The sequence below is a fragment of the Notamacropus eugenii genome, chromosome 2, assembly GCF_028372415.1.
Source record: "Notamacropus eugenii isolate mMacEug1 chromosome 2, mMacEug1.pri_v2, whole genome shotgun sequence".
In the NCBI taxonomy this organism is placed as follows: domain Eukaryota; kingdom Metazoa; phylum Chordata; class Mammalia; order Diprotodontia; family Macropodidae; genus Notamacropus; species Notamacropus eugenii.
In genome coordinates this window covers 119,634,427-119,647,974 of record NC_092873.1, presented here as the reverse complement: position 1 = coordinate 119,647,974, position 13,548 = coordinate 119,634,427, and the positions used below count along the sequence as shown (strand labels likewise).

Genomic DNA, 13,548 nt, shown 5'->3' with positions numbered 1-13,548 from the left:
CTCTCCAAAAGCTCCAAGTTGTGTTTTGGTTTGACTTTTTAGTGACCCACCAATGCACTTTCCATCATCTCCTGCCCACTTGCCTCAGCCATGGCTCACGTATTTAGGAATCCTCCTTTAACTCCCACTTTCAGCTAGCAATTTCCCCCCTCACAGCTTTACAATTCTGAAGACCTCACATTTACATCTGGTCCCCTCAACATCCAGCATCCCATCAGTTCCAAGACCTTTGTTGCCGTTGTTTAACTATGAGTCTAAAGAGATGGTCAATGAAGCCCAGTTTAGCTCTGAGATTCTGCAGTTCCTCATCTGGTGCTGGTGCTGTGGCCTGAATCATTTCCTGTCTAACCATGAGTGATGGTAACCAGATGGATAATGGCTTTTAATGCAAAAGGTGATCTGAAGCCTCCACTCAAAACAATGGAATGAATTCTAATCAGAACTAGAGATAAGCCTAAAGCCTAGAAAGTTTTTTGTCACCCTCTATCCCTGTTCTCCAGCAACACTTTAACCTTGACTCTTTTTTTCCACCATCAATTCACTTTAGGAGTAGACCATATTGGTTTCTGGATGCTGCATTTTCTCTCTCATTTAGATCCCCTCAATCCCTAGCTTGGACTACCAGGGAGGGTGGTCTCTCCCTCCTCTAGTGCATTTCAAAGGCTTTGGAGGGAAGATATTTTTCCTCAGTCTCATGCTTCTCATACTCAGACCCAGCAGAATGATCAGAGGGAGGCCAGGCTGGTCTTGTGGAAAAGGAAATTTCTTAAGAAAAACTTTCTTCATTCTTGCTTTTTTTTAAAGTAAAAAAATGGGAAATCTAGTCAACCATCTGTGTGTTTTATCTACACATTGCCAAACACTCAGATACTTCATATAGTGTAGGCACAGGATAAAGTTGCCACCTGGGGGGATCTGACAGCTTCTCACTAGGCAGAATGAGCCAGATTGTCTCCGTTTAGCACTTGTGAAATCCAGCAAACATTTATTAAGGTCCTACCATGTGTGAAGCACTGTGCAAGGTAATACAGAGATGAATGTGTACCAATCATGAATGAATATCCCTACCAAAGAGAGTACTGGGAAAGAACCTCAGCAGGGGACAGGGGAGTTAGAATGGGAGTGGGAGAGGAAGGGTTAAATGACCCATTCTCACTTGATTTTTAAAACACCACCAGAAAAATAGCTACCTAGTGCCTACCTAGTGTAAATAGATATTTATAGTCAAAATCAGTGTAGCACCTTACACAGAATTACTAAAACATTAGAAGTGGAAGGGACCTTTGGAGATCATCAAGTCCACACTTTCATTTTACAGATGAGGAAGATGAAGTCACCCAGCTAGTAGGTTGGCAGAGCCAGGATCCCAAAATTAGACCTTTCCAATCCAAGTCCTAACCCTTTTACAATGTGCCTTGATTTTTCATAAATTGTGTCCATTTCATATCTGTTATTTTTGAGTGCTGTGGTATTGGCAGGGCAGAAGGAAAGGAAGAAACTGTCTTTGGGAGAATGGAATGGAGCTCAGGCCCAAGGGGCCCCTCCTGTGGCTAAACTCACCAAGTTTTTGCCTTCCCAATGAAGGCACAGTGGTCAGTACCGACAAGAGAGGAGAGTCACTAGAAGGGTGAGGTGACGGGAGGCCACTCTATATGAAGAATATTTGAGCAAACTGGGAGTATTTGCCAAAGAGAAATAGAAGAAAGGCGGTGCCAAACATGAGAGCTGTCTTCAAATAGTTGAAGGGCTGTCATGTGGAAGAGCCACTATACTCGTTCTACTTGGTCTCACCATGCAGGGTGACACCACACAGGGACAATGTGTGGAACTTGCATGGAGACAAATTTTATCTCCATGGAAAGAAAAACTTCCTAGCAATCAGAACAGCCTAATGGACTCCCATAGGAGGTGATGGGCATCTCCTTCATTGGTCAGGGACGTGGTGGCAGATAGGGAGGGGAGTCCTATTCAGGGAGAGCTTAGATGAGGTGAACTCTGAGGTGTCCCCCAACTCTGAGACTGTACTAGCAGCTATTCAGATTCACATGATCAATGTAGAAGTATCACAAGGAATGACAGCTTTGGAGACACTCATTCCCTCTAATAGGCAGTATGATTAAGCACCTCTCTGTTGTAGAGTGTGAATGCTTGGCAGTTTAGTTCGAGTGAGGACCTCAGTGTCTGGTACCTTGTCTTGCCAGGGGATCTTTAGAATCTTCCTAAGACAATTCAAATGGAAATGATTCAGTTTCCTGGCATGGCTCTGGTAGACCGTCCATATTTCACAGGCATACAACAATGAGGTCAGCACAACAGCTCTGTAGACCTTCAGTTTGGTAGTCAGTCTAATACCTCTTCTCTCCCAAACTTTTCTTCGGAGCCTCCCAAATACTGAGCTAGCTCTGGCAATGCGTGTGTCAACCTCATTATCAATGTGTACATCCCTGAAAAGTACACTGCCAAGGCAAGTGAACTTATCCACAGCATTCAAAACTTCTCCACTTGCTGTGACCACTGGTTCCATGTATGGATGGTGTGGTAGTGGGTGATGGAGCACCTGTGTTTTCTCAGTGTTAATTAGTAGGCCAAAATTGCATCTCAGCTTCAGAGGCTGCACTGAGTGCACAATTATCTGCAAACAGAAAATCATGCACCAACACTCCCTCCACTTGGTCTTGGCGTGCAGCCTTTTCAAATTAAAGAATTTACCATTAGTACAGTAGCTGACCTTGATCCATGTTCATCCTCATTGAAAGCATTTGACAGCATGGTTGCAAACATCTTGCTATTAGTATGAAAGTAAGCACATAGGCTTGTTTCACTTTGTTGGTGACTAGGAATGACTTTGATGGGCTGGCCACATTGTTCAAATGCAAAACATAGGCTTGCCAAAAAGACTATTTTATGGAGAACTCACACAGGCTTAGGATTAGGGCATTTAGGGTTAGGGTTAGGGCAGGCCATCACATGGTGGTCAGAAGAAACAATACAAGAACACTCTCAAGGTCTCTCTCAAGAACTTTGGAATTGATTGTATGACATGGGAGACAATGGCACAGGATGTTCAGCATGGTGCGCCCACATCAGAGAAGGTACTGTGCTCTTTGAGCAAAGCAGAATTGAAGCAGCTTAAAGGAAATGCAGGATATATAAATTTAGAGTATCCACCCCAAATGTTCACATGGACTATTTGTGCCCAACCTGTGGTAGAGCATTCCGAGCTCATATTGGTCTGATCAGCCACAGTTGGACACATTCAAACTTGACTGTATCATAGTGATGGCATTTTGGTCCTCTTTGAGAATGAAGGACAACAACCAACCATTATTAAGTACCTACTCTGCTTTAGGCATTATGCTAAGGGCTGCTAGAGACACAAAGAAAGGCAAAAGATGGCGCCTGTTCTCAAGGAACTCAGGTTAATAGGGGAGATAACATTCAAACAACTAAGTACAAACAAGACATATACCTGATAAATTGAAGATCTTCTGAGGAAAGACACTAAGATTAAGGAGGAAATTTAATCTACTTTCCTAGCCTTAAGAATAAACTTCCCTTGAATTGCCCTTAGCTCCTCAAAAATTAGTATTATGGGCAGCTAGGCACACCAGCCTTGGAGTCAGAAAGACCTGAGTTCAAATCAGGCCTCAGAAACTTACTAGCTATGTGACCCTGGGCAAGTCACTTAATCTTGTTTGCCTCAGTTTTATCATCTGTAAAATAACAGAAGATAATTGCAAACCCAATTGCCTCGAGAAAGGGAAGGAAGGAAGGAAGGAAGGAAGGAAGGAAGGAAGGAAGGAAGGAAGGAAGGAAGGAAGGAAGGGAGGGAGGGAGGGAGGGAGGAAGAATATTACTATTAGAAGTTATCCTTGACTCCTCATTCCCTCAACCTCCATATCCAATCACTTGCCAAATCTTGCTCATTCTCCCAGCACATCTCTCACATCTGTCCCCTTCTCACTACTCACACCAAAAATATATTCATAGTTCAGGTCCTCATTACTTCTCACCTGAACAATTATAATGCTCTCCTAATGGAGGTCTTTCTACCTCCAGCCTCTCCCCTCTCCAATCCATCCTTCACATAGATACCAAAATGTTCTTAGAAAAGTCACTCCCATACTCAATAAATTTTGGTGGATTTCTATTGCCTTTAGATAAAATATAAACTCCTCCATTTAGTTTTTAAAGCCATTCACTACCTGGTCTAACCAACCTTCTCAACCTTATTCTGTACTTTTCTTCCTTTGCTATACTCTTCAATCCAGTCAGGGCAACTAGGTGGTACAATGAATAGGGTGCTGGGCCTGGAGTCAGGAAAACTCATTTTCCTGAGTTCAAATCTGGCTCCAGACATTTATTAGCTAAGTGACCCTGGGCAAATCACTTCACCCTGTTTGTTTCAGTTTCCTCATCTGTAACATGACTGGAAAAGAAAATGGCAGACCACTCCAGTATCTTTGCCCCCAAGAGGGGTCATGGAGAGCTGGTCGTGACTGAACAGCAGGAATCCAGCCAAGCTTCTCCTCACATGGATTTCCAAATCTCCCATCTCTATTATTTTGCACAGGTGTTCTCCATCCTTGGAACAGACTTCCTCTTTTGCCTCATTTATCAACCAAATCAACAAACACTGATTAAATTTCTACTACGTGCTAGGTGTGCTGTGCTAAGCAATGGGGACACTGGGGATGCAAGACAAAAAATAAAAAAACAAAAAAGAGAAAAGTCAGTCCATCCTCTCGAGGAACTGGTAAAATTCCTTTCTTTAAGACTCCTCTTCAGGCCTACCTTCTTCATGGATCTTTTCCTCATACTTCCAATTGCTAGGCCTCTCCTCCCCCAAACTGTTTTATATTTATTCTGAATGTACTTACAGGTCTAGATACAGTCACACACACACACACAAGGTGTCTCCCCCAAGAGAGTGAGCTCAAGGGCAGGGATTATTTCCATGTTTCTTTTGTTTTCTTCAGTGTTTAACACGCCTGTCATAACAACAAAGGTGCTCAGTGAATGCTTGTTGATCATTGCTTGAATGAAGGAAAGGATTCCTTTAATTTCCACAACAGGTTCATGGAAGGAAGGTAGACAGGAAGGCAAGCAAGAAGGAGGGGGGGAGGGAAGAAGGAAGGAAGGAAAGAAGGAAACAAAGAAGGAAGGAAGGAAGGAAGGAAGGAAGGAAGGAAGGAAGGAAGGAAAAAAGGAAGGAAGGAAGGAAGGAAGGAAGGAAGGAAGGAAGGAAAAAGGAGGGAAGGAAAAGGGGAAATAAAAGAGGGAAAGAAGAAAGGAGAGAGGAAAGGAAGGAAGAGGAGGGAGAGGAGGAAAGGAAGGAAATTTTTCTTCATATTCCAAAAGAGGAACATGGCCCTTAATTCATAGAATCTCTGTAGTTAAAACAAGACTTTGGTCCAAAGGTCTCCCCCAGTCTTCCCCTGATTAAAAAACATAAGCTTCATACTCATCACCTCTTCTGTGATAGATGATTCTGTTTTCTAGTTTGTGTGTGTGTGTGTGTGTGTGTGTGTGTGTGTGTGTGTGTGTGTTTTCTTTTGCTTTAATTAACATTCTTGGAGTTCTTATCAGGATGTGAAAACAACGGACTGGTTTCAGGAATGGCCAGATTCCTACGTGAAGCACATCTACAGTTCAGAGGACAGGAGTGCTCAGAGGCACCTGAGCAGCTGGGCCATGCGCAACACCAACAACCACAACTCCCGCATCTTGAAGAAGTCCTGCCTGGGAGTGGTCGTTTGCAGCCAAGACTGTTCTGCCGAGGAGGGAAGGAAGATCTATCTGAGACCAGCCATTTGTGACAAAGCCCGGCAGAAGCAGCAGAGTGAGTCCAGGGGCCTGCCCACACTGATATCCAACCTGGCATTGGTTCAAATACTGCTAGTCTTGTCCCATTTGGGAGCCCTGCAATAATGCCATCTTTGGGGCCTTCACCATCAAATGTTTTTAGTACCCAAACAGGGCCTCTCTTTTATAAGAGAATTACATGGTGAGATTGATGGGTCCTCTCTGTCCAAAAACATTGAAACATGGATTCTGAACTGATAGGAACTTTATAAGTCATCTTGTTTAAATTCATTATTTTACAGATGAAGAAAGGGCCGGAAGAGGAAAGTGACTTACCCAAGGTCAGAAAGCAAGCAAATAGCAAAGCTAAGATCTTCCCCATCCAGTTTGCTCCATTAGAGTCACTTCTTTGGGTTGAGAAATTATCTCCAGAAACTCCCTATTAAAAGTCAAGTATGTTACATGGAGGATATCATTCTTTAGTACATTAGTATAAGAGTTTATTAGATTTTGTACTTGAAATCTTGGAAAAGATGTTCCTAAGGGAATGTTAATGGTAAATCCTTTTCTTTCTTTTTTACTTTTTTTAGAAAAATTTTTTTTCAATTAACAAAAAAAATATTTTCTTTCTCTCTCCCTAATTGGAAGGGGAATAAAAGTCCTTATAACAAATATAGATAGTTAAGCAAAATGAATCTCAGGATTGACCATGTTCAAAAATGTATATCTCATTCTATATCTTTAGTTGATGACATTTTTGTCATGAGATCTATATCATGTTTTATCATCATTCCTCTGAAATCATAATTGGTCATTGCTTTGATCTCACTTCTTTCATTTGTCTTTACTCTGTTGTTATTTTTCTTGTATATAGTGTTCTCCTGGTTCTGCTTATTGCATTCTGCATCAGTTCGTACAAGTCTTCCCAGGCTTCTCTGAAAGTCTCCCTTTCCTCATCTTTTATGACACATCGGTATTTCATTGCTTCCAAATACCATTTGGCCATTTCCCAATAGATGGACACCTACTTAGTTTAGAATTACGATTATTATATTAATGTATATGATATGTGTCATGAACATACTAATAATTTCTTTTTCTCAGTTTCCATGTCTTTCCCACTACAAAAAGAGCTATTTGGCAAATAAATCCTGATAGGAACAGGGACAAGATTCTCTTTCAGCCAAAGTCTCTATTTGGTTGAAATCCCCAATATTGTGAGACATGATAAAGCCGGTAACCAGCGTACTTAGCTTTAAAGTTTAATATTAAACCAGTCAGCACCATAAAATGTTCAGTTAAAAATGCTTAAAATAATTTTAAAACAGAGAGGATAGAGAGCTGGTGTCAGAGTCAGGAAGACCTGGTTCAAGACCAGCCTCTGACACATAGTAGTATGACTCTAGGAAAGTCACTTAACCTCTCTGTGTCCCAGTCTCTTCTCTTAGATTATAAATTGCAGAACTGTGACTGATCCACATTGGTAGGAAGGGTTTCCTGCAGGAAGTTCCCTCACCAGTAGAATCAAAGTTCCTTTCTAAAATACAACGACTCATGGCTTGGCTGGACCAAGCCTTGGCAAAGTAGAAAGCTAAAGAGATGCAACCCCTCTGCAAGAAATGTTCAACCTCTCATTACCCCCAAACTGCAAATTAATGGTACTCAATGGTATATTAAAGACAAACTAAGGACCTTTCTGTGGTTGCTCACCCACTAATATACCTGCTCCTATAAGATCCTGAAGTGCCCATATATACCCTTAGAGCTAGAAGGACCTTCATAGGTCATTGAGTCAAATCCACTCATTTTATATGTGAAGAACTAAAGCCCTTAGAGGTTAAGTGACTTGTCCAAGGTCAAGAAGGTAATAAGTAACAACTGAGGTTTGAACTTCAGGTGTTCTTACTCTAAATTTATTACTCCTTCCACCGGACTTTCCACTATCTTGACTGGTATAGTGGGACAAACATTGAATCAAGAGTCAGGCCACTTGGGTTCTTGACTCACCTTTGCCTTGTCCTAGCTGGGGGAGTTTGGGAAAGTCTTTGGTCCTTAATTCTATGTTTGTAAAATCTGGAGGTTAGACTAAGTAAGGAATTCTTAACCTAAGGCTCACAGGTCCCTTAATAGATTTAATGGGGTCCATGAATTTGGATGGAAAAAAATATATGTATATATATGTATACATATACATATATATAAAATCTTTATTTTCACTAACCTCTAATTGAAATTTAGCATTTCCTTCATTAAAAATTTTAGAAAATTTATTCTGAGAAGGGGTGAATAGACTTCACCAGACCCAAACAAACTTAAAAACCTTTGGACTAAATGGCATCCAAAATGATATTTTGTAGCTCTTGTATTCTACGATTCTGGCTCTTCAGGTTAGAGAAGTTTTTCTACTTATATTTTTGCCTATTTGCATCAAACCTTCTCAATAATGTCACTGACCGGCCATGGCTATTGGCAGCAAAGGCCTAGCCCTAGGCAAAACTATGAAGAAAGAGAAGTTGAAGCCCTGAGACTCTTTACCTTGCTCCATCCAGCCCCTAAGGTGCAGTCCTAAATTCATGCCTGATCCCTATCAAAACCTGCTCTCAAGAAAGGGCCTGAGAACACTTGCCTGGGGTTATTTGCATTCTAAGGCACATCTTTATGTTTTTAACTTTTATTTAATTCTTTAGGATTTTATCTTTCCCCAGTTACATCTAATAACAAATTTTAGCATTCATTTTCTTTGAGTTCCAAATTCTCTCCCTTTCTCTCTTCCCATTTACCCCCTCATGGAGAAGGCAAACAATTCAACATAGGTTATACATATGTAGTCATGCAAAACATTTTCCTAATAGTCGTGTTGTGAAAGAAAATGTAGACCAAAAACAAAAGCGAAAAATAAAGTAAAAAATATATGCTTGAATCTGTATTCAGACTCCATTAGTTCTTTCTCTGGGGATGGATAGCATTTTTCATCCTAAGTCCTTCAGAGTTGTAAGACACATTTTTAACTGTGGAATGAAAGGATTTGTTCTCTATGAGAATTTCAAGGATCAGAGAGCAATGAGGAAAATAGTTGGGAATGCTTAGGAATTCTCTGAAATTATACCAAGTAGGTAACTACATCCTCTGCTTAGATATAATTTGAATCTTACTCACAAGAGGCAATGAAAAATTCAATAAATTGAGACTCAGAGGACCTAGGTTTAGTACCCAGCTCTGCTACTTACTACTTGTGTGACCTTGGGCAAGTCACTTAAGTCTCTCTGAGTCTCCGTTTCCACAACTGTGAAATGAAGTGAGGGGAAAATCAGTTGACCTCTGAGTCAAGCCCTTCTAGCTCCAAATCAAAGCTCCTATGTGGCCATAACATAAATAAAGTATAAGCAAGGGATTATCAACCCTGAGGGATAGTGGCTTTCAGATATCTAAAAGCATTTTGAAACTTTCCACCTTTTGGAGTGGAGAAGTGAAATATGGGGAGGAGCACACACCGGACTCAGAATCAGACATAGATAAGATTGGCTTTATCCTTCTTAGTCGCCTCACTTTTCTTTTTTGCAGGAAAACGATGTCCTAATTGTAACGGGCCTTTGAAACTTATTCCTTGCCGTGGCCATGGGGGCTTCCCAGTCACTAACTTCTGGAGGCATGATGGACGTTTCATCTTTTTTCAGGTGGGGTTAAAAATAACCACAACCAAAAAATAGCGATAACAAACCAAAAATATCAACAATCACAGAGAATTGCATACCAACACATTTTTTTAAGAAGGAGTTTTAATTAGATTGTTAAATAAAGGTTGTGTCAGGGATGACAACAGGGATGACAATGTTATACAGTCAGTCAATCGGTAGTGTGGGATAATGGAATGCAAGTCAAGCTTGGCACCATAAAACCTGGGTTTTTCAAGTGCCCAAGCTTCATCATTTCCTGAAGCCATGACCTTGGGCGGGCCACTTAATCTCTGGATCTCCTCAGTTTTGTTGTGTGTCAAGTTGATATAATAATCCCTACCTTTTTAACCTCACAGTTTGCTGCATGTCTCAAAAGTGATAAAGTAGAAAAAATTATAAAAATATTTATAAAAATGTAAAGGGCTCTATCAATATAAGATGTTCTTGTGGAGAGAGACAGTAGCCTTTAGGAGACAACAAGTCAGTCCAGGCTGGATCACACAGAAATATTCTTCTGATGCTTAGTAACACAAGTTTGCCTCTATGTATGACCACGAGATTTTCAAAATTTGTTCCTAACAACAGCCTCATGAGGTCACTAGGAAAAATATGAGCCTATTCCTCAGACCCTCTTTTCTGTTCCATGTGACCAAATAGAAAAATTCTAATTCCCTCCTCCATCCACACAACAGCCCTTCAGACTCTCCTTGAGTCTTTTTTTCTCCAGGACAAATATCCCTCATTGCTTCAACTGATTCTCATATAACAAGGACACGCAAGGTCCTTCCCTCTGACTTTACCATTTTTTATCATTTTTTTAAGTCAAAAGGGGCACATGACCATCCAAGACCAGAAACAAAGCTAGAGGCAGAAGCAAGACGGTCGATGCAGAAATCCCACCTGGCATCTTCCTCCTCTACCGCCTCTTCAAAGCTGAAGAAGAAGCCAGGGTCAAAGGTAAATTCTCCCCACTCCCCATATATGTTAAAAACTATTAGCAACTAGTCCCCCTTTACCATAGTCCTTTGCCCCAAACTTCCATCTTTCCATACACAGAAATATTCCTCTAATATTTTATCTGAGTAGTGGTAACACAAGTTTGCCACTATATAGTCCTGCAAGTTTCCTGAAACTTGATCCTGACAACAGGTCTGTGAAGTAATTAGGTAAACCATCAGTGTATTCTTCAGACTCCTTTATATGGAGGAGACTGAAGATTATTTTCTAAGATCAAAAGATCCTAGATTTAACGTTGCATGTAACCATAGTTGCTTGCATGGGGGCCAACTCTCTCATTTTATAGATGAATAAACCAAGACCCAGGGAAGCTAAGGGATTTGTCCAGGGTCATACAGGGAGTAAGTAATTAGGAACTGATGAAATGAGATAACATATTGGAAGGTCTTCATGAACCTAATAGCACTTACCTACCATGGTTGTTTTATCAAACGAGATAATATTGGTAAAGTGCTAAGTACAGAGCCTGACACATAGTACACATTATATAAATGTTAGCTATTATAATGATGACGATCAAACCTTGAAGCACTATATAAACGTTAGCTATTATCATCATTATTATTAATTATCATTATTAAACTCAGGGCCTTCAAGACCAGATCCAGAGTTCCTTCTACCACATCTCTGATACCACTCGGCATTTCCTTCTAACTCTAACACTCTATGAATCTGTCTGATTCTGAACCAGGACAGTTTCATATTGAAATGGAAATATCCCAGACCTCTGCTTCTACACCTTGACCAGGCATATCACTGGCATTTTTTGTTTTGTTTTGCACGGCTCACGACCTAAAAGCATGCAAGAAATGAGAACAATCAGAAATAATCCCTAGTCAGTTTGCTTATTGGTACAGAGTAGCTCCTCATTGTTTGGGGATGGGTTATGTAAATCTGTTCAACTTATTAACATGGCTGTTTCTTTTCCATTTTAGTCCCTACCAGGAGAAACCCAAAGTCAAGAAAGTCTACCTTTAACTTGGTCTTACCAGGAAGGCTTCCAATTGCCCGGTAATTTTAATGGGCATTTAATCGATACCATGTCCCCAAAGAAGTCACTGAATAATTGCCTTTCACTTACCAAGAGTTATTATTTTGAAAGAACCCCTCAGCTTGTAGAGCCCTTGGTGGACTCGGGGCCCACTAAATTCTATGAAAAATGCAAACTGACTGCTAGTCGGATTTGCACCAGTGGAGAATTGCTTCAGCCATCTCTCCCAGGAGTCTATTCAGATTATGGAGATCTTCAGAACTGGAATAGAAATACAGGCCTGGGGGGACCTCCGGATCATGACAATTGCTGTCCTGGTTATCCTTTCCCTTTGACGAGTTGGCCTTGTGAGCTCTCACCTACCCTGAGCTGTATGGAAGCAGGCAGCCAACAGCTGCCCAGTGAGATGTCAATTGTCAAAGCTAGCTGCCACCCATTCAAGCCCACCTCGACCCTATCTGGGAGTGACCTGTATGAAGAGAAGCGTCACATGGATTTTAATGGCTATTTCCCCACTGCTAGGTACCATTTCCCTCAGGAAGACCCTTTTCTCCTTAGCTACACCCCTCACCACCAGTACTCACTTCCAACCAAGGGGAACAAATGGGACTTTGATGAAGAAATGAAATGCCTGACTTTGGATCATGACAACAGTGAAAAGTTTCTAAACATCTATCCTTTAAGATGATGCCAGAGACTGACCCGACTTATCTGCTCCCAACCCCTAAACCTCCCACCAAAATATAGCCAAACAAAAATTTGTCTCCAGGCAACAGAAGTAATCACAGATAACATGTACTATGAAAGGGACCTATAGGCAGTTCTTACTTCTCTCCACTAATTTTTTTAGACACATCCCTATCTCCAGAGGGGTACAGAATCTACTGGGTTGGCCCAAGCCCAGCCCCAGGAGTTAAATGCCCTCTAGGTTTTTGGGGTTTTTTTGTACATCAAGACTTGTAACGTCCACCTTTTAGTTCCTCGTATCTGGTTACTTCCTATTGTCCTTGACATCTAGTACTTTGGACCCAACACCATTACTCAGCATTTTTATAATATCTGCTTGAAAGTGGCATGGAGGAGAAAATGGAGGAACAGATGGAGGAGGCAGTAGAGATTATATTATCCAAAACTTTTAAAACAGTATCTTATCCTACATTTAGATAGTAAAATACTGTTGTTTGTTCTAGTTTGTCCTATAAATTTGTAAGAGAATTTTGTTTCACACTCAAAAAAATAATAATAATAAATAACCTCAAAAATATGGTCTTAATATGCAAACTGACTTCCAACTCATTGATGTAAACAGGGGATCAAAGAACACATAGTCTGATGAAGTTAATTCCCTGGCTCATCTTTGTGGTCATGTTCATCTCGTCATATTTTGAACCTCGTTTTCCTTCATATTGACACATACTTACATGTGGTGTATAGGAGAGAGTACTATCCTTGGAATCAAGAAGGCTTGGCTTTGACTCCTGCCTCCGATACTTACTAATTCTGTGGACCTTGGCAAACTCCTTCATCTTTCCCAGCCTCGGTTTCTCCACCTGAAGAGCTATTAGATGTATGAATCAAATTCTGTCAATTCCATAAGGTTCAAGTAGCTTCCTGCCAAGCACTTGAGTGGTTTGGGCTTTGTAAATCTGGAAGACACACGGGTGTCAGCAGGTTATATCTTTGTCATAATTTTAACAAAATCAGAACTATAAAGGTAAATCATACTGTAATATAATTATATAAAATCATACATTGATATAATTAATATAATAATACATTATCATAGTTTTATAATCTAATAATAAAAGAATAATGATAATTCTATTAAAATATCACAGTTAGGACTTTTTCAAAGGCTTGTCATGTATTGGGTACTACATTAAACCCTGAATAGTGGAGATAAAAAATCCGACACCTCCCTCCCAAAAAAACCCAGCTTCTGCTCTTAAGGAATTTACATTACAGCTCTGCTGTCTCACAACAAAATCGTGAGAATCAGATGTAAAGCACTTTTTGCAAATCATCCTAGAAGTAGCAATTTTATTCTCATATTCTTGTCTC

General features: G+C 40.5%; 1 protein-coding gene across 1 annotated transcript in view; it reads left to right on the top strand.

Annotated features, from left to right (window-relative positions):
• Positions 1-13,249, top strand: part of GCM1 (glial cells missing transcription factor 1) — a 35,384-nt gene extending 22,135 nt beyond the window's left edge. The window contains exons 3-6 of the mRNA XM_072642466.1: positions 5,590-5,842; positions 9,367-9,479; positions 10,302-10,436; positions 11,432-13,249. Of these exons, the coding sequence (XP_072498567.1) occupies positions 5,590-5,842; positions 9,367-9,479; positions 10,302-10,436; positions 11,432-12,175 (1,245 nt within the window). The 3' untranslated portion in view covers positions 12,176-13,249. The remainder of the gene's footprint in view (positions 1-5,589; positions 5,843-9,366; positions 9,480-10,301; positions 10,437-11,431) is intronic.
• The last annotated feature ends 299 nt before the right edge of the window (positions 13,250-13,548 follow it).